The following is a 24492-nucleotide window of genomic DNA, read 5'->3' on the forward strand; positions in this document are numbered from 1 at the left end:
CAAAACACAAATGGTGAGCGAGGATCTAGCATCCTTTTTGGAGTCCCAATCTGAAGGAGGAATAGATGGAACAGATGAGGGAAAGCAGTAGAGGGAACCAAAGGAGGAAGGTGTCCTAGGAACTGAGGGTTATTTGGAGGATGAGCTGGATTCTATGAATGGAGTCTTCCATTTGCAAATAGAAGACTAGGAATTGTTCCACTACAATATGTTGCAAGCAAAGGAAGAGGTGGAAAAAGACTTGTTTCCCCCATAGTACAAGTATAAGGAGAGACCCGAGTGACTAAAACTCCCACACACAAATTTGTTTCCCTATCAAGACCATATGGTTATGGTAGGAATATGTGAGTAAAAAGTCTAGAAACAAGCCAAAGGGCTCATACAAAGGTATCAAATAAGACAAAGACACAATCAAATAGTGTACAGGTAGGAAGCTACATGTGCTCTAACTAAATTCCTATCCTTTTAACTGCAAAAGGACAAATCCGTTATTGAAGGATTCAGGAACAAAGAAAACAATTGCATGTGTCACCATTACCACCTAGAAGTAGTTGTTTGGAAAATAGTAAAGACAAAAGAGTGTTCCCAGCAGGAGTATTCATATAAAGGAAGATGGATACAGGCAAGGAGATCAAACCAAAGGTACAAATGCAAACTCAAGAAGATGTCACACTTTGAGTGTAAGATGTGGTAGCAGAAGAATGTAGACAACCATCCTAATAAGGAAAGTCAGAGAGATGCCCAAGTGCACTAGGAAATAGAGATGATGTGTTTTGTATCCAAGATTTTGAAAGGGCATTACGAGCACTAAGAGTTTACCAACTCAAACATGACATCGCCATTACTTTTACAATAGTTTACCAAAGTATTTGGCATTCTAGGGCCTATGACATTCTAGGGCCTATGAGAAAAATATTGAGAGAATGGTGAAAAAGATGACTAAAAAAGAGAAACAAAGGCTTATAAAGTTAGTTTCTTGAAATTTGACGAAAGCAAAATTAGACTCATAGCTAATGCCACTATAAGTTGTGGGTTGAATAAGACTTTTATTGAAGCAAGTAGAGGTGTTTGATGGACGTCGTCAAGAGCCATGGTGCACACTCGAGTTGAACCTCGGATATTGCACTACCTCAGATTGTCTTGATGAATGGTATCAAGAATTGGATTGTCTACAACTGGGCATCCATACATGCTAACAAAATGGATGAATTCATGACGCTATAGCATGACATTTTACATGCCACATTATGCCATCAGGTGTTTTCTTAAGGTCACTCGTACATAGATACTTGTTGAACAATTGGAGTTGAAGTCGCAGGGTCGGGCAAAGCCTACTCAACTGCCTATTCTATATTGGCAACACTTGGACATAAGTGGGGCATACTTGGAACAAACAAGGAAGAGAAAGGTTGTGGTGTCTAAGACTGACCCTAATGGAAAGGTCGGCGATGACAATGGTCATGAGGAATTGGGTGACACTTCAAGAGTAAGTGGAGATAGCTTAAAGATGGTAGGCCAAGAAATTTATCTCACCAAGGGAGATGTTTACCGTACAGGTAAAGAAATCAACGCATACAGACAATAATAGCAGAATAATATTCGCATACGCTAGACATACATTATGCTTCATAATATTCGCAATAGTAGATGATTGATTATTTACAATGATCTCAGACGGGATATAAATAATACCGCCGAACCTTCCCGAAGGAGTCCGTCGGCCACAACATTACATCCGCTACAAACTATTTACCGATGACGTCGGCTACAGAATACAGAAACACCACCGGACATCACCCCGTCGGCTACAAAAAAACCGCCGGGACCATCCAGTCGGCTGACAGGAGAGACAAAAACTCAAAGGTAGGATACCCTCGGTCGGTGACAATTCGAAGGTCCTTTTACTCTATTGCTACTATTTGGAACCCAAATGACTTTCCCTACTTAATTTGGTGTGATGATAGCAACAGTTCGCATGCCAAGCTTTCAACAATTGAGAGCCCTGGTTACTATGACACCTTAGAGTGTGCAGATGCCAATGGTTAGTGATGGAGCCAGAACCTGTAGTGACAAAGTCTTCCTTAAGCATGGTTGAGCGGTCATTAGTAGTCGAGATAGCCTAGGTCGCAAAGGAGTTGGTACAAAAGGAGCTACGAAGTGAGGCGTCTAAAGTGATCGAGACAAAGGACATGGCACGGTAGGGACAGAATTGGTAGCTATAGATCAACTAACAAGGACATTGACATATGTCGGCAAGTGGTACTCCATCAAGGTAGACATGAGTGCTTGGCTCAACAACTTCTAGCTTTCAGCTATGACACCGCTTGGACCAACTATCCTCTCACTGTGACGACACATATCATCTCATGAGATAGTGGGATCTGCGGGGGGAGAGTTCACCTATCATCAATGTTGGTTTTTCTGAGAATTGTTGTAAATGTACTAAGCACTGCCATAATTTTTGGTATGTGTTTTCCAAATAACAGCATCCTCTTGTATTTGTCCGAGGAATAAACCAAGGGAAGAGACATGTCCCTTCATTAGACATGTTAATTCATCAATATAGTTAATATAATGGAAAATTTAATTATAGTTGTATATATATATATGTGTGTGTGTGTGTGTGTGTGTGTGTGTGTGTGTGTAATTATATTTATTTTTCTTTGATCTCACAAGTTTATCCTATTAAAGCTACCAAAACATCAACACTCCCTCTTAGCTAAGGAAGATAAAAACAGGACACATATTACACCATTGGTAATATTGGGTATGGAAAATTTTAAACATATCCTTGATCAGAAGATATCCACCCTTTTGATATCACATATGATATCAAGAGTATTGGCCTACAAAATATCAACATATGATATTCACCAAAACTCTGAGTATTGGTCTCTAGAATATCAACACTTGACATTCACCATGTATTCAATAAGGCAATGATCTCCAAAATATCAACATATGATGTTCACCATTTTGATATCACATTTGAGTATTGGTCTCTAGAATAACAATATAAGATATTCACCAAATACTCTTTGAGTAATGGCTTGCAAAATGTTGAGATGCAAGATATTCAACAAACACTGTGAGTAATGGTCTCATGAACATCAAGTTGCATGATATTCACCAAGTACTCTATGAGTAATGGCCTCATGAACATCAAGTCGCATGATATTCACCAAGTACTCTGTGTAATGGCCTCCAGAAGATCAATTTGCATATCATTCACCATGTACTCAAAAAATTTATAGGGTATGTGCACACACATTCTCATAATGCATACCATGTAAACATCCACCATGCAAAGTATAATCTATCATGATCTGAATAGACATCGTAAGATATCCATCATGATAGAAAATTAAGTTATTATAACATCGTCACCTTTTAATAACTTCTGCAAACACAAGTGATAGTCCTTTGGAAGTCCTAACTTCCTCATGATGTACACAGGGGATAGGCCCATTAAGGTCATACAATCACACACACAGACTTTCGAACTCCCTCTAAAAATCAATCATCTGAGCTCCTCAACCAAAGTTCTCTGTGGTGAAGTGTCATACTTTGTAACATACCAATTTACTAAGTACTTAATTCTGAAATTTATAACTTGAACAATTAACCGGAAAGACGTAAAGTAGATAGGAAGCAATGCATCTAAACTATATTTTCAAAGTAAACATCTATTACAAGTCATTTCATGTAATGATAATTGAATTAACTTTCAAAACTAAAACAACGAACTAAACTGATTTCAATAACATCTAAAAAGGAATCTAAATCATTTCAATATATTCTACAATTTATACAATAAGTAAGATAAATATACTAGCAAGAAAAGATCCAGACAACATACTGAAACTAGCTTGAAAATTTTGAAGATGTTGTTCAAGCCTCAACATTCTAGTAAGAGGAGACGCATTGACATAGGCTTAACCTCCCAACCATGGACCCTATAAATTTGCACACAATCTTTTAACAAAAAAGGCCCTCCCTGCCCCGAGTTAGGCTTGGGGCACTATAGTTTAACCATCTGAACACACGAGCGTTTAGAATGTCCACTACAAAATAGGTGAGCATGGCTGATAAACTGGCACCACCGACATCTTGTGATCAAATTAGGCAAGTGTGCCTCTAAACGACCTTGGCTAAGGATTTAGATGGGTGTTTAATATCCAATCACCACCACTCGACTTGACAACAAAGTAAATATTGGACAATCATGAGCTATCTTGGATGTTCTTTTGAAAATCATTATATAGTTTACCATGTTTATATATTGAAGTTCTGATTTCTATTACTTTTCCCTTGCATAGATTCCCTCCTCTCCACCCTCTTTCATTGGCTAAACCAGCTAGGGTGAGTTCTTGGAGAATGTAGTTTCATTCTGATATAAAACCTCATATTGATCATGGATTGCTATCCATTGGCAGAAGTACCACGAGCACCAATCTCGTGCAATGTTGTGTTTTGTTCTGATTACCAGACTTATATCACTGTATTTCTCTAGAATGGAATTCGTGTGATAGAGAGGAAAGCAAATGAATAGTGAAGTTGTGTGACAGAGAGGAAAACAGATAAACAGTGAAGTTATGCTCTCTGCACTACGAGCCTATAATTGTTCGATAACAAAAATGAAGAGATTCAAAATAAAATAGGCCATAAAGAAATCAAATGCAAGGTCATAGAACATAACCTGGTTGGTAACGATTGTGCCAAGAAGACCAATGCCTCAGATCCATACGGCTTGATTGCCAATTCTTGTTGGTGTCTAAAGAGATTTCAAATGGAAGCCCAAGCAATCTGAGAATAAGAAGTATTTTTGTTCTGGTGAGATGAAGGTTGTCCCTCATCTGATGCCAAATGTGTTATAAATATATCTTCCCCCCCTCCATTGGCTCAAGCAAGTCGCGGCCTTAATCATCCAATTTCCTCAAGATGACAGTTTCAAGGTTACCGAGTTTGAAAGGTAGCACCAAGTGTACATGGTCGCTTCTCATGAAGAGATTATAAGTTTTGAATTATTAAAAGTTCCCTTTTCTCAATCATTTATATATCTGCATATATATGTGTGTGTGTGTGAGTGAGATTTCATCATGCTATTATTATATCTAAAGTTGCACCTATAAGTATACGTATATCTATATACATGTGTAGTTCAGAGAAATATGGCTTATTTCTAACATTGTATCCTTTTGATATATGCACATATATATATATATATATATATATATATATATATATACACATATATTAATAAGTACACTAGATATTATCTTAATATCATGGTGGCATCGTACATATGTGTGTGTGTGTGTGTGTGATGATAAAAGAAGTAGAGTTGGCATCCCAAAACAACAAAGGTAATGGTTTTGAATAAGAATTTTGGATAATGAATGTTATTTTTCTATATGTCTGCCCAAGTAGCTCATGACTGTCCAATGGTGTACTCCATTGTGAAGTCACTAAGTCCTTATCAAGGTAGTTAGAGGTCATGCCTGGCAATCAAACAATGGACTAGGATAGTGCCCCATTCCTTGAATCTCATTTAGCAATGCTTTCTCCCCTTCGTCGGCTTCTGCAACCACCAATGCAACATCTCCAAAATAATAACAAGTCCTCCCATTTAAATCAAACATTAGAATATGTCACTAATAATTGTAACAACGGCTAACTACCATTACAAGTAAACATGATAACAATTAACCGATTCCATTATAACTACCATTTCCACATGAAGTAAACAGTTAATTATAGCTACCATCATCAATAAGTACATATAGTAAACAATTAATCAATTTCAAGTTCATCAAATTATAACATTTCAATTTCACATGAAATAAACGATCAACTATAATTTCCCTTTTCACATGATCATGACATATGATAGTTCTAACTAATTATTGCAACGGCTATAAACTTATTCTTAATTGGGTCAAAACTTGGGATGTAACATACTCCCTCTAAATCTGATATATGATCAAGATCTTCGAAGATCAACGGAAACATATCCTCTATCCGCTCCTTCAGATGGATGTGTCAACTCCCTCTGAACATAAATCTTTTGAGTTCCTTTAGCTTTAAAGACATGTCAAACTCCCTCTGAATTCCTACAATAACATTCTTGGATGAAAAGATCAAGGTAAATAACTCTTAATATAATGAAAATCACATTTTATAATTATTCTCAATAATAACATTATTATATTTTAATTATAAGGACATGATGAATTAATTCTATTCCAATATTTGAAATAGTTATTAATAAATTTATCGTAATTTATTTTCAAAAGCATATTATACATCGATACATATATATAATCACATATGCCTACATAAATTTATCTCAATATACATATTTGACATCATAGTAAAGATGAGGGATCTGTACCTCACTTTCTTGCATAGATCCTATCTTATGTGCTTGCATGGATTGAGCATCGAAATCCAAATTAAGGAGTTTAGTTATGAATCAAAACAAACAAGCAAGACTATGTTGTCGATGGCATTACATCTAACTTTGTGAAAATAGTCAATGTTCAAACATGTTCATTATACTCTTAAACATATATTTATTATATGTCCCTTCCAACACTTAACGGTCGATGATACTATGTAAGTGTATGTGTATGTTCGTTTTATTTAAGGACTTCTAAGGGTGACTAATTGTTTGCACGGCTGACGTGGTGCAATTCACATAAAAATCTTAGACAATCAAACTAAGGGAATTGCCCATTAAATATCTTCTCTCTACAATTTATCTCTTCTTCCTCCTCATATCTCTTTTCACAGTGGGAATTTCCCTTATGTTATAGATGTCTTATACCCCTCACAAGTTGACTGGGGTGTGCTACCCGATGTGCATACTAGATGCCCATATTCACATTCACATGTATGTTGGATGCATATGTTCACATTCACATTCACAATTCAACTGCCTATAGTTGACTGGTATTATCATTTATTGATGTTACCGATTCTTCCACAACAGTGGCTTTAAACTTATCCTCTTTCACACCAACTATCCTAAATATCCGCTCCTTATCTCTCTATCATGATGCGGCTTTATACCACCCTGATGTAAGTGGTCATGACATGTCCAAGTTAATAGTCGGCCATGTATCTCATACTTTAGTCGTGTTAATTAACTCCAAAATATTATTTTAGAAGCTCTCAGTGGGCGGACAATTGGCATTGTTTGCTAATCATAAAGAAATTTAAAGGTAAACAAGACCGATAGGGTTTGATGCATCTTGTCACTCATGACACCTAACTTGTCAGCAGTGTTAGTGATTCAAGATGCGATGATATTCATCGCTACATAGAGGTAGTTGATTGAGAACCTTTAAAGTTTCCCTAAATGTATTCAAAGTCGCTACATAGAGATAGTTGATTGAGAACCTTTGCAATCTCCCTAAATGTATTCAAAGGCAAGTTGAAAGTCTTTGCCCCCACATTGAAACTTCATTATAACTTGACACAATGATGTGGCACCAATGTCGAAAAAGATTGAGTGCCCCATTATCACAAGTTGGAGAATAACTGCTTTTGTAGAAATCACACTCAATTCCTAATATATCAGATGAAGTATTTCCCTCCCTACACAACATCACTTACACCTAGAAAGATAATTCATTTATGATCTTTAAATCTTCCAATAATATAGAATTCTTTGACTATCTCATTTAGTCTCACATGTTGTGTATGATCTACTTACAAAGATCATAACCTCTACTTGTCTATCATTGTTGAGTGTTTTTGGTTTGGATTATTTTATTCTTGTCAATGATGTACACAACCCTGTTTGAATTTGGAAGGTGTATTCCTTCGATGCCATTGATCCTACTATCTCCTGTTCATTGATTTCTCATTTCTCCTATGTGCTTCGAACATTTATTCTTTAATTTCCCTACATGCGCAATGTACATCATACATGGACTGCCACTATCATTTCTTATTTCATCTTTGTACTTGATGTCCATTGACCTTGTGTCTTTTTTCATCTCTTTCCATTTCTAATTATATGTTTGATATTAAATAATATCTCACGGGCTAGTAAGGAACCTGCTTTGATACCATGTTGCTTTTCCAAGGATTGCTGCAAATGTACTAAGCAATGCCATAATGTTTGGTATGTGTTTTCCAAACAGTAACGTCCTCTTCTATTTGTATGAGGAATAAACCAAGATAAGAGACATGTCCCTTCATGAGACATATCTATTTATTTATCAATATAATTAATATAATGGCAAACTTAATTCTAGTTGTATATATATATATAATTGATCTCAAAGATTTGTCCTACTAAAGCTACCAAAACATCAACAATCGGGAAGTTGGAGAGAGAGAGAGAGATCATTAGTTAGAGAATTGGCGATGATTCTTTGACATGATCATGACGTAGGCATACCAAAGCCTCAAAGGGATCATGATGGATGGTTACTTTATAGTGATTGGTTGAGATACTTACTCTACATATCAAACAACAAGGTCCATATTTTTATTTGGGATCTGAGTACTGTCATGGAAGATCCATTGTTTCTTATGGATCTTGATGAGTTGCTTCACAAAATTTGGAATAAGGTTGGCATTATTAGAGTAGCATAAAAGATTGGTGGAACATTGTTCCTAAGGTTGACATGCGATCCATAAATTTTGGCTCAACAACAGGTGCAGATTGCTTGAGGGCAAAAAATCCTAGGAAAGGAGGACTTTAATGTGCCTTCCTTAGGTAGTTCAGAGTAAAACAGAGGTTGTCCTAATCAAGGTTCCCAAAGGTTAGTAGAGTGGTTATGGGACCCAACCAAGGGTTGTGGAGCTTAGCAAGGATCTTCACAAGTTGTTTTGGATAGTTTGAGATAGTCTCCTATTTTTAGGTGGGATACCTACTTTTTGTGGATTCACTAGGAATTGTTTGGAAGACATCAAGAGACCTCAAGGATCATTCTAGAGGCTTTGGTTGCAATTCCTATTTTTTAGTGAGGATCTCTAACTTTTAGGACAGGGCTATCAATTTGCCTACTATATTTAGACATCATCAAGATGACATGCACATCATCAGTTTTCAGTTAGCGATGACCAGGTGATGGGATTTGAATATAAAATTACAGTATTGACTTTAATATCCAATAGAATAAAATAAAATGATTAATAATATAACTTTAAAATAAATTAATAAAGCAATAAATAGAGTCCATGTCTTAATGAGATAAGCTTGATTTAAAAGAGGGCCGTTTAGGGGTATTAACACATGGACAAAAAATGAATACTAGATGCATTATGAGCCCAATTTCCATCAGCCATCTCAAGGAGACATTATTTTATTATAATTTGGATAAATAAACTTTATTAAAATGAAAAAAACGTGACCCTAAAATTGAATTAGGGTTTGAGACAGTAAAAGAACATTAGAGGAAGCCATTTGATCATTCAGTTATTCATTTTCACAGCTATGATTTGAGTTTGAGGAGAAGATTGAAGCTTCTAGGAACAAAACATTCCTAAAGAGCAGGATTGATGAAACCCAAGCTTCCCTTTCGAGGTGAATTCATCTAGATTTTACAATTGAGCGAATAGGCAGCAGTAGCATCACTATTGGCTGATTTTGCAGCAGTTAGTGGGCAATTTGGATGCATTTGAGAAGGCTGGGTTCATCCCTACCAGCCATAGCTACCTCAACACTAGTCGTACATTTTCTGGAGGTCGATTTCATTCTCCTACAGTTGTGGGCCCTAAATCATAAGTTGGAATTTGTGCACCAGCTTCCAAATCAGATTTATCAACAGATCAGTTGTAAGATTCATTCAAACAACACAGAATTATGATGGATCCATTCTATGCACATTGAGGGTTTGTCAGTTGACAGGGTGATCTTGCCTGCAGTCCATGCCTAGGGTTTAGAGTTTCCTGCATATTTGTTTTTAGTAATTATCAACATTGCAAATAAAACTTGTTGGCACCATCTTGTCAGTTGCACATCATTCTTATTGTTCAATAAAAACCCCATTCTTGAAGTAATCGTTGGACTTTTCAGTGCCTATTCCTATTGTGGTGTTTAGTTCTTTCGTTTGAATGAATGCATATTGTTGTTGGTAATAAATCAAAATTATGACCTTTCACATCCGTCATCAAACTTTTTGCATCTGAAGTTCAAAAATTGTACCTATTTGCATACTTCACCTGGCCAAGTTCAAACAAATATTGGCATTGAAATTTGGCTGAAAATTACTGCAAACAAATCAAAAATATCTCTCAACAGCAACAGATAAACCAGGTAAAAATTGGTCAGATTTGGCAGAGGATCTTTCAGAAATTATCCTGCCAGCCTGCGGTACAAGCCTACTTTAACCATTGTCTAATGAGGGTTAACCATTCAGCCCTCTCCTTAAGTAAGTTAGAAACAAAATCACATAGGTCATTAATGTGCTTCTCTATGTGCCTTAAACTACTTCATGTCCAACATAAACATGCTTACTCCATGTGTATTTTATATGCATGCTCTTCACATGTATTACTAATGATTTTCCAAAATGCTGGCTCTATGGGAACATTCCTCATATATGCTTTGTGCATTTATGTATTTGCTTCACGCCTTACATGTCTAGCATGTATTACCTGTATTGTTTCATGGCTTACATGCCTAATGTGTATTAATGATGTATTGTTTCATGCCTTATATGTTTGATGTGAATTTATATGCATTGCTTGTAACTTACATGTCTCACATGAATTTGTGTATTTACATGACAATGAATATATGTATATTAGCATATCTGACATGTAACTATGTATAACGATTCCTTTTACTTCATGCCTTGCCTGTATTTATATTGATTCATGTCTTACATGTATTCATTCATGTGTATGATTCATGCCTTGGGGATATTCATTTGTATGACATGTATTCATGTGTGTGATTCATGCCCTACTTGTATTCATATGTATTAACATGTATTTCTTCATGCCTTAGATGCCTTCTATAGATACTTCATGCCTTATGTGTATCTAAAGTGGATGTTTCTTTCCTTCACACACATATATCCATGCCTTATGTGTACTTATATCTATTCTTTATCTGTAGATCTGGATATGCTTTGTATCTTATGTGTTGTTCCATGGCTGTCATATTTTCAGCATTATTAGTTCAAGTGTATTTCTGCCATTCTAACGTATGCCTTATGTCTTGAATATGCTTCACATAATGTCTGACATGTTTCCAGCAATTCTATTCTCTGCATTTTATGAGTACTTCTAAGTGTTCAAGAGCTATATTCTTGCATTTAAATTAAGATGGGATTAGACGTTTTTGATAATCAAAATTCTTCTTAAAACAGACATGAGTCTCACTGTGCCTTAAATAAAATTGGTAAGACACTGGTAACAATAACATAGGCATTGTTGGGTATGGCAATGACATGAAGATTTATAGGGTGTGCACCAAGGGATAGGAAGGAAGAATACAAATACTCTAACACCATGAAGTGAGAAATCTCTTCCATTTCCTAACCCTAAACAGGACTTTCATTTCACAAACTACTGCTCAAGCATAGTAGAACATCACTGAGGCCTTATTCAAAGAATGATTGAACATAGTAATCTGTCACTATTTCCATAATAGTCAATCTCATGACCTTTTCCAATTGTGTTAAGAGTGTAACTACTATGCAAACCATGGGATACAGTGAACAAAATTCCTAACATCATAAGGCCTCCATCTTATGAATTATAGTTAACATAACCATTTCACACTCATATCTGCTCTTCATGACTATTTCATGTATGATGTTGTCAGTCATCATTAAAGAAACTGAAACACATCTACGAAAAGGATTACTTGGTTCTCAAGCAAAGTTTATTATCCAAAATAAGCATTATTAATTCCTACCGCCTATGAAGAGATTCTACTGTAGATAAATGAACAATTACCTATTAAAGAAACAAGGAATTATTCTTAAGAAGATAAGTTGATGTCATCAGAGATAATATTTGCATCTAAGGAAAGAAAACAAGCATTAACAGAAAACATCATCAATTAAGGTCATAGATGTGTGTCATGCTTGTAATCCTTATCCAAATATATAAGTTCTTTCCATAACCTTAAGAGATATCGACAATGGTGGGAAAACATAGGGACAATCTAACCACTTACAAAGTGATGCGAAACGAGAGAGAGAGAGAGAAAATGCCAGTTTTAAATTTTGTTGTTATGGGTTAGTTCGAATTGTAACTGAAGTAACATCAGAGTTGCGCAGCAGAAGCTAATCACACCATGCACTCTAAGGATTGATACGGATTAGAAAAACTCTAAAATTTCTTGTGGGAAAGCAACTTTGGGAAGTGCAGACCGTCATGACCTCAGCTCTAACATATCAATCATCAACTAAACACAGAAAATTGTCTTACTCCATAAGACTTCAGAATTGTCCGTAGTCTATTCAAGCGAAGCAAATAGAAAGGAAACACCGACTATACCTTATCAAATTCTATTTCAACCCAAATGCTTATGATGATATATACACAAATGACAACTGTGGAGCAGCAACTTATTACTGCAGTCAGTGATAGAGTAATGTTTGTTTATCATGCGAGCTGACATGCTTATGAGCAGGGATAATATTATTCACATTTCAATCAGCAACTTCTCTTAGTAAAAAATACTATATTAATCAAGACAAACTAAAGGTGATGACAAGGACAAATTTGAAGGCATCATATATTAATATATGTCCCCACACATGAGTGATGATTAATCTAGCACATGCTATGCTATAAAAAACCATTGGTTAGAAATGCTTGACTAATAAAACCCAAAAGTGAAAGGGAAATGGTTGGGAGGTGTATCTAGAAGAGATGCATTGAGATGGAGGGACTCAATCCTATGCTAAAAATAAAGCACCAGTCAGCACTGGAGGCAGAAAAAAGAGGAGGAGAAAAGGGAGCATTCAATCAAATAAAAGACTACAGAACACACATTGATCATATAAGCAATCATTTCCTAAACACATGAAGAAAGAGTTCTTATTAAATATACAAGACAGTCATAATCTGCAAATAAAGAAAGATTGATCAAGCCAGGTCTGAATAAATGAATCATATTCAGCATACAGTCCCTGTGCCTTGTATAAGTGGTTGGTCTAATGCATGATGCACAGACTTTGATCTTGTAGATTTGCTATTTTGTCTACCAAATAGGAATGAAAGTAATAATATATTTATATATTTCTGTTATTGCTATTATGGTGTTAGCATAAGAAATTATTTAGTAGAGTCCGAAATAGTTCATCCAACAAAATGCTTTGTTACAGACATGGGATATGGTACAATCAAGGAATACAAGAAGTGTAAGATTCATTCGAGTAGTGGTGACCCGAGAGGAAATGGGAGGCCAAATGGTGGGTGTCATTTCAAGTTCCTGGGCTTGATGGACAGACTCAAGGCTCATTGTGTGATCCCTCACTGTACTTCATAAGGTGGATGAGTTATTGGGGGAGATCTTAAGAGAATCCTACTTGTGTATTATATTATTAAATTAATAATAGTAATGTTTACTATAACATTGTGGAATTACATACATCTGTTTATCTTTTATAATAGTGACTAAACTAGTTGCAAGCTCTAATTCCAGATATAAATTGACAATCTGCATTCTTAAACATATTCTACACCTTATCACCTTAGAGTTAAGTCGAACAAATGCAGTTTGGAGGATTAATGCAAATTCTAAGTTAATCGCCCATGTTTCTCAACTCCAATTTCAGTATTGAAATGTCTGGAATTTATATAAGACTGTCATGACTTAACTAATTCCCTGTGAAAAATAATCCAGGTACAGAGCTGCACTTTCAGGGTTGAACAGGTTGCAATGGTGGTAAATGGATAAAGTATTAATAGGTGAATTCCTTGGCTGATTCATTGACAATCCTAGACCTGATTCCATATTCACTTTAAGAGGTATATGACTAAAAGAATACCTGTGATCTGTTCTTTTTCTACAATTGAAGGTTGCTTGGTTTTGGTTGGATTTGTGGAAAGTTGATTTCCATTCTGAGAGGAGTCTTTAGAAGTTCTGTTGAAATGTGTTTGAAAGAACTCAACTGCTGTGATCTGTACTACAATTTATACAATCTGCCTTAAAGCTGTTATGTGTTGTTGAGTACATTCAGGGTGGATGATCAACCACAGATGTTCTACCTGCTAGAAGGTCAGATAAATTAAATTTCTAAGAACCATGCTAGTTCTACCCCTTTCAACTGGCTCTGCTAGATTTTGTTTTTAGCAACTTTCGTATTTTTTTCTGTGTTTTCAGAGTTTTATGCTCTATTTTGGTATTTTGAAGATATGAAGATATACAGTGCAAGAAACTCAAATTATTTTCAAACCATGCACAATGATTCCTTTATTTGCAACTCAAGAATTTGAATTTATTTACAATGATGAACAATGCATTGAAATATAACTTTATTTGCAATATCAAAAATCTGAAGATTGTCACAGCTATAGAATATTGGCACAAAATAGACACTGGAAATATCTTATGTGATTTTCTGCCCTTAGCCACCAATGAGGAATGATCTGTTGACACTCGAAGTTCCTAAAATGTGCCTTCCCAAGCATTAACATCACTTGGTGGTGACTCACGTGGCTATTCCAGTCCCTGCGGCTGCCTCGATGCTTTCTCACACTGTCTTTAAGGGGCAGCAATCCATCTTATTCTCAAACCTATCAACCTCTAGAAGAAAAACTGAATGTGTTCAATCTACAAACCACAATTCTCTTCTCCTTGAAACACATGCATGGCTTCTGATATACAGCCATTGCCAAGGCATAATTCATTGGTTATTTCACCAACTCAAAGTGTTGAAGCTATGAAAAATTCCAATTCTCCAAGCAACGCTGAAACCCTTGGCAAAAACCAAAGACTTCTCAAAGAAACAACCAAATTCAATAATCCATCACAATGTTTGATGTTATTTCATTTTCTTTTCTATTCCCACAAAATGGTTTGAAGTTTGAAGCATGAAGCTTATTCAAGAAGGCACACTAATGAGTATAATATTTGCTTTTTTGCCATCTGACTTAGAAAACTCTAAGTCTTGGGCACCATTAATTAAATGAACACTTAATAGCATTTAATGGTGACTTTGGCCCCATTAAAATTATAAACTTTAAAATACCCCTTTAAACACTTTATGCCCAATCCACTTCCTTTGAGTTGACTTTAAAAACATTAATATATTTGCTTTCCAATGTCTCATGTTTAGGATAATGAATAAATTGGCCCCCACATTATGATGTTTTGTCATGTCCCCTCCCATCGAGTGATCTATGATACTACACATTAGCACTTAGCCTATTCCCTTCTAGCATCCCAATAGGCTAGGGGAATTAATCAAACGGGATGTTGGAGTAATAATGGAGATTATTATTATTTTCGTCGGATTACTATGCTTACCATTGTTTAATGCAATTCCATTACTCACTCTTTGGATTATCGATATGTGTATTGGAATCTTAGCACCTTTCTAACGCCATGTGGGACTTGATCATTTGACTAGTGTAGTGCATTCCCAATTCATAATGGGCAGATTCTCATGACAATTGATGCTTGAGTGCATCGATTCAAATTCTGGCTTCCTCGCCACTTGCTACATAGCATCTCCTTTGTAACGCTCTACATTTCGTTGAATGCATTTGTAAACGAAAATGCTCAGGAAAGGAGATTCAGGAAATCTTGCTAATGTAAATTGTTGTTCTCAATTTTCTCTCGAAAGATGATAACCCTTCTCTTTTTGATCTAGACCACACACCGATCACATTTTTTATTTCACCGTGAAGTTGTTGAGTATTCATTTTGGTTGCAGAATCACCATGAATATAAAAAGATTGTGTTAAGAAGATAGAACGAGCAAGAGGCTCGATATTTTATGAGACAACAAGGTTTGGAGGAGGTGAGGATTGTTAACATGGACATTAGTATTAGAACAAGCACGAAAGATTGGGTACACCACAAACTCCCATTGGGTTGCACAATTGCATGGAACCAGTAAGAGACGGCGAATACCATTCTATGGAGTGGAAGTCATGGGTTCAGCCGATACTCTAAACTACCAAACTTCTAATGTATCTTGGTTGAGCGAGCTAAGATAGGTGATCGGGTTCCTTGTTATTCCAACTCACATATGTATGCATGCAAAGAGCTTTTAAGGTTTTCTTTACTTGACAGTGTCTTTGATTTAACTAGTATAAATTTGTGATCTATAAGGAGGATGTCTAATACTATTTAATGGTTTATGTATATTGCTAGTTGCTTCTAGTATGCTTAGTTTTTGAAGGATTTGTTTACATGCTTCCTATAGATATATATTCATACATATGTTGTATAATTGAGTGTAGTCATAGCTTATACAAACCGTGATACATACCACAGACCAAGTCTGTAATCATTCATACAATTAGATAAAGGGAAATTTACAATCGAAATCGGAAAGAGTTATTATATGTTCATTCAATGCACTTATAAAGTTAGTTGACCCCATTTAAATAAAATCTTAATATTATAATTGTTAATAACTAATTATTAAAATAAATTCTTTATTAATAATTAATACCTTGAAGTTGAGCCAGTAAACTTATTCCACTTTGTCAACTTATGAACTCTCTATTAATACCAAGTATATAGGCATTGCCAAAAAAAGCAACATAGGCATAATTGGCTTACTATAAATAGTAAGTCTCTAAATGAAAGCTCTATCAACAATACGAAAAACTTCATATTGCCACCAATTTGTTCAGGTGCCCTACTAAAGATAGAAACTCTGACTTTCTTGAAAGAGAAACTTACTATAAATAATAAGTCTACCAAGTAGATCCAAACAAAGACCAATCCTGAACATCCTTGACCTTTGGAGTGGGAATTTGCCTCTGGTTCTGCTAACTAAGATCCTATCCACCAAACTTAGCTTGTCCTGGGCCAATGATCGGCTAAACTAAACAAACTTTGATGCTTACAAAAAGGGGGACATTATAGTCTATCCTCCCTAAGATTGCTTGGGGGACGTTACAATCTACCCTCCATACGATTGCTTCTCCCCAAGCAATCACAACTGCAAAGAAACTCAACTACGCTAGAAGTTTAAAGGAAGCTTGTGAAATGTCCCACACTCAAACAATTCTACAATAGCACTAGCATAACCACAACTACACAAAAATGAATAGCATCCATCTATCCAATCTTTTTGCAATGAAACTATGCATTTGAAACAAAGCATGTACATGAGGATCAGAAGTGGAATTGCAAGTAATCCACACCATGTACACATTGCAACACTCCTCGGCAAACCCAAACTGGATCCTCAATGCACAGAAAAGATCACGTCACACTAAAAAGTGTCCAATAGGATATAGATTGATTCAAAATCCTAAAAAAAAGCCTGCTAAGAAGAATAAACTTAGACTTCTATTGCACTAATCTGATCACATCACCATGCAAATGATGAAGTAATCCAACGAGACCCATCTAACTTGCAATGCTAACCCTATTACCACCTGGATTCCGATATAAATGAAACTCGCATTCATTCATCATAAGGAGGTGAGAATATATGGAAGCATCTACTATACCAAATATTCCTCTAGGCTCCATCCCCCATGGGTATGAAGTCCACCCATACTATGGAGATAAGTACTCCCAAGAGTATCTGTATCACAACTATATATCCATCCTCCGCTAAATTGACATGGATGTGTTGACTCTGCAAGTAGTCCCCCACTAATTTGCAGCTAAACTCCATCTACTAAAGGTGGTGAATATTCATCCCGCCGAGGAGGGTATGATCTCAAAGCCAACCCACACCGATATGTGTGGTTTAAAAGAAAAATGATGAGCACTCATCAATATGTAATTATGGCAGAAAGCTCCAACCTCTATCAACAAATCATCACTAACAACTCTAGAATCAAGAGATGGCTCCAATCCTTGATCATTGATTAGGTAGGGTTGTTGTGACCCTCTCTGTGAACTCAACCACAAAATCTCTGTAAGGAAGTAGTCCAAGTATCTATGATTGCTCCCACCAAATGTTGAATGTCCTATGAACCTCGGATAGGAGTAGCCTTAGTGACTCCAAACTATCCCTCTTGAAACTTCAAACTCTCAAGTAGGTACTCAATTAACATATCCGTGGAGTAAAAACAATATGAGGCAGAATCACCTTGTTCTTTTATAAGCCTAAACTGATCAATCTGACTATGCAACACAACAAGTATGCATCCACAATCAGCTGAATGGGATGAAGCAACAGATTTGCTTCCAATGGACGGAAAAAAATCTACATGAGTCATATTCCCAGCCAGATGACACTATGCGAGTCCCCTATGAATATGATGAATTGCATCGTGTACTAACACACAGCTGTTTGCAGAATCCACCCTTGCCACACGAGAGCTATTAGCAATCTGACTTGTATTATTTGTCATGTACTAACCTCGAGAGATCCTAATGCAACAAGTGGTTCTCTACTACTATCAACCAAAAAAATCATCCCATTGGAGACTACTGCACCTACATCAGCAATGGATGTAGCCACATCCTCAACCCACTCATAGCTATAACTTGTGGATATAAGATTATCACCAAATTATACTGTAATAGATTGTACTACATCTATAGCTAGTGAAGACTATGCTAAACTCAACTCCACGGCAAGCTCCTCTTACCATGATTGTGACTCCTGAAGGGCCAACTGGATGCTCTCTAATGAGTCTGTAGTCACCTCAAGCTCATGAATGAGCTTGTCAACCTCTTATTCCTTCCCCTTCAATGCATCATAGTAAATACAATCCCCCTCAAGAAGAATGTCCCTATCAGCAAGTAGGTGCAAGTAATTATGTTTCAATAGGCCAATGGCTTCTCGAAGTGCATGGAACTCTGCCAGGGAAAGATTGCTATCAAAATGCTCACTTGTCATAGTATTGCTCCAACCAAAGGTAGCCAACCTCTAACAAGCAATATCAAAATGCTCTATGGTTGTGGCAACCATATTGTAATTAACCTTAAGTCGCCCAACCAAATGAAGAGGACTCTGAAACCAGTGACCCATGCAAGTGTGCTGGCTCAATATCCACACTGTAATATGAGGTTGTCTCTACATCACTCACCTCATGGTCAGTAGAAACATGTGTGCTTGAAGGTACTGCGGCTAAGCACCTCAATTGATGGCTCAAAAGGTAAGGTAGAAGCTTTTGATATGACAGCATCTTCACACACTTCCACTTCCAATGTAACTACATCATCATGCAACTCATGATCCTGGGATCCCATGCCAATAAATGATTCTTCTAACTTATTTTCTAAGGTCTGATCTTAAAATCAGACACATTATGACACGAACCTTCATCAACCAATGTATCATTAATACTCAAAACTGAAAAACCAACATTAGAAGACCCCACAATACTATTATCCTTATGTGAAATGGCTTCTATCACCTAATGATACGAGGAAACAGGACTGTTGTTGCAAAGATGAGAACTGTTATGGGTTAACATTGCATGTAATCTTCATTTTGTTGAAAGCTACAAGCTAATACTTGTTGTGAAAACATAATTTTTTGCTGGACATTATTCAAGATGTTCTCCACAATTGGCTACTCAATTTGATTTTATATTTTGCCTGCCGCAATCTATCTGATACTCCAGATAGCACTCAAAGGAAAGATCATTTATAATATGTGGAAGTGCGAGGTACACTTTATGAGGATCCATAACATCATCCTTGAAACCCATAATTCACAACTGCATCAAACTGATCCTGTGTTCTAAATCTAAGAAGTTCCCCAACAGGATGGCAGGAAACCACCCCAATACCACTGTAAGAATCCTTTTGGCTCTACTTCTTTTAACTGGCTCTGCTCGATTTTGTTATTTGCAGCTTTTCTATTTATTTTGTGTTGTCAGAGTTTTATGCTTTTGTTTTTTGGTATTTTGAAAATATGAAGAAACACAAAGCAACAAACTCAAATTGCTTTCAAACTATGCACAATGATTCCTCTATTTTCCATTTAAAATTTTTAATTTATTTGTAATGATGAACAATGCAATGAAATATAACTTCATTTGCAATATCAAAAACTTGGAGATTATCGTAGCTATGGAATATTGGCACGAAATGGACACTGAAATTATCTTTTGCAATTTTCTGCTCATAGCTGCCAATAAGGAATTGTCTGCTGGTACTCAAATTCCCAAAATGTGCTTTCCCAAGCATTAACACCACCGGCTGGTGACTCGTGTGGTTACTCCAGTCCCTGCGGCAGCCTCTATGCCTTCACACACAATCATTAAGGGGCTGTGATCTGTCTTATTCTCAAACCTATCAACCTCTGCAAGAAAAATTGAATGACGCCAATTCTCTTCTCCTTAAAACACAGTCAGGGCTTCTGATATAAAGCCATAGTCAATGCACAATTCATTGGTTATTTCACAAACTCAAAGTGTTGAAGCTGTGAAGAATTTATCCAAGCAATGCTGAAACCCTTGGCAATAACCAAAGACTTCTCAAAGAAACAAGAAAATTCAATAATCCATCATAATGTTTAATATTCTTTCATTTGTTTTTATATTGCAACAAAATGGTTCAAACCATGAAGCTTATTCAAGAAGGCACGTTAATGATTATAATATTTTCTTTTGTGCCATTTGACTTAGAAAACCCTAAGACTTAGGCGCCAATAATTAATTGAACACTTAATAGCATTTAATCTGACTTTGGCCCTATTAAGATCATTAACTTTAAAATGCACCTGTAAGCACTCGAAACCAAATCTACTTGCTTTGAGTTGAGTTTGAAAACATTAATACATGTGATTTCCAATGTCCCGTGTTGACATGGGATGATGAATAAATTAGCCCCTGTATTATGATATTCATTTAATGCACTTATGAAATTAATTGACCACATTCAACTAAAAAAATTAGATTGAACTTTTAAAAATTAATTATTAATAAATAATTAATAATTAATAATTAATACTTTGAACTTGAGCCAATAAACTTATTCCATTTCGTCAATTAATGAACTCTACTAATACCAAGTCCAGGGGCATTGCCAAAAATAGCAACATGGGCATAATTGACTTACTATAAATAGTAAGTCTCTAAGCTTTATCAACAATACCAAAACTCCATACTACTACCTATTTGTTCAAACACCCTGCTAAAGATAGCAACCCTAACTTTCTTGAAATAGACATTTATTACAAATAGTAAGTGCGTCAAATGGCTCCAAAAAAAGAGCAATCTTGAACATCCTTGACCTCTGGAGTGGGAATTTGTCTCTAGTTTTGTCAACTAAGACCCTCTATCCACCAAACTTAGCCTACAAGGGCCAATGATAGGCTAAACTAAACAAACTTTGATGCTCACAAAAAAAAAGACACTATAAAATTGATGTAAAGAACTCTATCAAATTTGAATCTGGAGAAAGCACAAATGATTTTTGCTGATAGGTGTTCTATGGTGTTTTTGGTGGCTGAATTACATGCAACAGCCTTACAGTGGTTCTATAATCAAATTTCAGACCTGTGTTGATACATAAAACAGCCTTCTGAAGAATTTAGAAGACCTGTGATCCATATCATCACCGTTGTTTAGCGTATTTTGATGCTGCTTATATATCCTATGCATTGGAAGATCAAATTTGTATGTGATCCTCTATGAAACTTATGACACAGTTCATGCACATTGAAATTCATAATCATAACTTTATAACAGCAAGAAGCTCCATTTGTAATGTGTATATTATGTTTTTTTCGGAGTGTTCACAAAAGCCACATAATCTTAATACTCGTCTCAATAAAAAGAAATCGGAAAAAGATAAATATACTAGCAATTGCATTCTAACTGCCTTCACATTCAAAGTAGCCCTAATTTCAAATTTAATCCTAATTATTGTAGAAAAACACGCAGCAATTGATCCTGACCCTTAAGCTAATATGCAAACAAAATCTACCAGCCCCTGTGGTATTCAATTACTGCAGCCCAACTATTCAACAAAAAAATTGGTGGCTTACTGAGGAAATGAATATCAAAATTAGCTGTTTTAGCAAGGAAGAAAGGGTTTGTTGTAGATTATTATCATTATATAAATAAATAAGACAATGCACTAATGAGAATCTAGATCTTATTGAATCTTGTAACACGGGTAATCATCTTTCATTAGTTATCCTGGAAATAATAGGTATGTGCAGCTTGTTCCAGAGGGACCAAAGCTTGCAATCCCATAGCAACATATCCTTTTGCTGTCCTGTTTTGTGTTCCATTTTTCCTCTTTTTTAATTCAATATGTGGGGAATTGGAAGTATTTGCATACTCTAGAACTTATTTCTCAAATTTTACTTCGAAGATGTGTTTTAAAAATGGCAAGAGTCTACAACACAATGGTAAATTGTGAGCCTCTTATTTATTTGGGAGGTGTTGGGTTCAAATCTATTCGACCTTAATAAACAATAATAATAATTAACCACAACACATAATAATAATTAATCTTGGCTTCGGCAATGTATTTTAAGAATAATAAAAGCAGCAAAAGAGAGAACCAAAAAAACAAAAAATTAAGAAACCTTGTAATAGATCCAGTAGAACACCAGAACTCGCATTCAATTTGGATTGTAAAAGAGGTCCTAAGCAAGTGGAAGGATGAACAGCCACCATGTCCATTTTGTGGGTTTGGACATACTCCCATGCTTCTTTCTCCGCAAGAGTCTTTGACACTGGATACCAAATCTGCAGCAGGATAGTTTTTATGAATTAGATTTTACCCTTTGATCTTATTAATAAAATTAAAAACCTAAACCAGCCGATTATTTAATTCGCCGCAAACGATTATTCAAAGTTTACACAATGTTCTGTCAAAGAATTATAATTGTAATGATAAGCTTGAACTGCAATTAAAGCATTGATAGCAACGAAACGTATCCCTGCATGTGGCTAAAGTTATGGGCGTCGTGTTGTCCGATATAAGCTTCAACAACATTTTTTAAATAGATCGCCCTAAAATGTACATAAATCTTGAGTGATGTTACTGAACAGAAGCTTTTGAAAACATGTAGCCCAAATGCACCCCATAATCAATGGCCTTAGCTAGAAACGTAGTCAAACTTACGGGAATGAAAGAATTTGATCTAACTGGCCATCTTGTACCCAGTGACTGACAGGATAACCCCTTGGCCATAAATTCTAAACCAAAAAAGACTAAGGCTATTTTAGTATCTTTGAAAATAAAAGAAAACTGTATGCTACATTCATATTCAATCGAATAGGTTAAGATGTGCTGGAAGTTTAAGGCAGAAATTTTGACGGTACATTCGTATTCATGCCGAAAGGGTTAAGTAGTGCTCGAAATTGAAGGCAGAAATTAAGGAGGAGCGAGCATTATACATTATCACGCTTACAATATTCGATATCCGTCCAAGAATTCTCATCAATCACAGTGTTGGGAGGCCAGGTAGGATTGGGAACCAGCGAAGAAATCGAGGACGTTAAAACAACACGTTTTACATTGGCTCTTCGACATGCTTCAAGAGCGTTCAGCGTCCCTTTAATGGCTGGGTCCAACAGCTCCGCCTGCATTAGTTAATGCCGATTAAAGTGAATTAAGACTGTAACTTTGGGGAAAAAGTAATGAGAGGGTATAAATTGAACTATTTTCTTAACCTGTGGATCTTTAATTTCCTCAAGTGTGCATGGAGATGCCAGGTGGAAGACCCCCTCGCAGCCATTGATTGCAGCAACCATTGCATCATAGTCCAAAACATCGAGTTGAAATAGTTTGAGTCTTTCATTGGCTCCTTCTAAAGCTTGCAGATGGTCTTTTTCATTCGGGTCTGAAATGTTTTGAAGAGTTGCATGAACAGTGTATCCGCGCCGCAGCAATTCCCGAACCAGCCATGATCCTATGAATCCACTTCCTCCCGTAACGCATACCCTCCCTTTCTCCATCTCGACTATGCAGAGAGCATAAACGTGAAAAAGCACCAACCTTTTACAACATTTACCAATAATTATAGTTCCCCAGTGTAAGCTTTATCCTTCAACATCCTGTAACGATTGCTACTCCACTTTGTTATATACAGTTCCAAAGCACTTTACGATAATCACTATCCTTCAACATCGTACAAGTTTTAATTGGATAAGGAATAAAATAGCAGTTCGCGGAAAATGTATATGAAAGAGTGAAGTGAAGTTCAAAAACAAAGCTGTCAATTGTTTTATTAAGAATTAACTTTTATTTTTATAAAAAAATAAAAATAAGTTCAAATTTCAATTGAGGAATAAATTTTTTAATAGAATTATTATGAATTAAATTTTATTATTTATTTTATTAGAATTATTAATGAACTAATTTGTATTATTTAGAATGTGAAATATGTAGACTAATGAGTAGCAATTAAGGAAAATAAGAAAAAAAATCTCTCTTTCTAATATAAAAATAAT

At 35.8% G+C, this 24492-nt stretch overlaps 1 protein-coding gene across 1 annotated transcript in view; it reads right to left on the reverse strand.

Annotated features, from left to right (window-relative positions):
• The window catches only part of LOC149570743 (NAD(P)-binding Rossmann-fold superfamily protein), a 47737-nt gene extending 23703 nt beyond the window's left edge, over positions 1-24034 (reverse strand). The window contains exons 1-3 of the mRNA XM_089823262.1: positions 23713-24034; positions 23437-23622; positions 22620-22782 (exon numbers count right to left, since the gene is read on the reverse strand). Coding sequence (XP_089679388.1) covers positions 22620-22782; positions 23437-23622; positions 23713-23997 — 634 coding nt within the window. The 5' untranslated portion in view covers positions 23998-24034. The remainder of the gene's footprint in view (positions 1-22619; positions 22783-23436; positions 23623-23712) is intronic.
• Positions 24035-24492: the final 458 nt, after the last annotated feature.

The sequence above is a fragment of the Cupressus sempervirens genome, chromosome 3, assembly GCF_028749045.1.
Source record: "Cupressus sempervirens isolate cs-2001-9-10 chromosome 3, ASM2874904v1, whole genome shotgun sequence".
Lineage (NCBI taxonomy): Eukaryota > Viridiplantae > Streptophyta > Pinopsida > Cupressales > Cupressaceae > Cupressus > Cupressus sempervirens.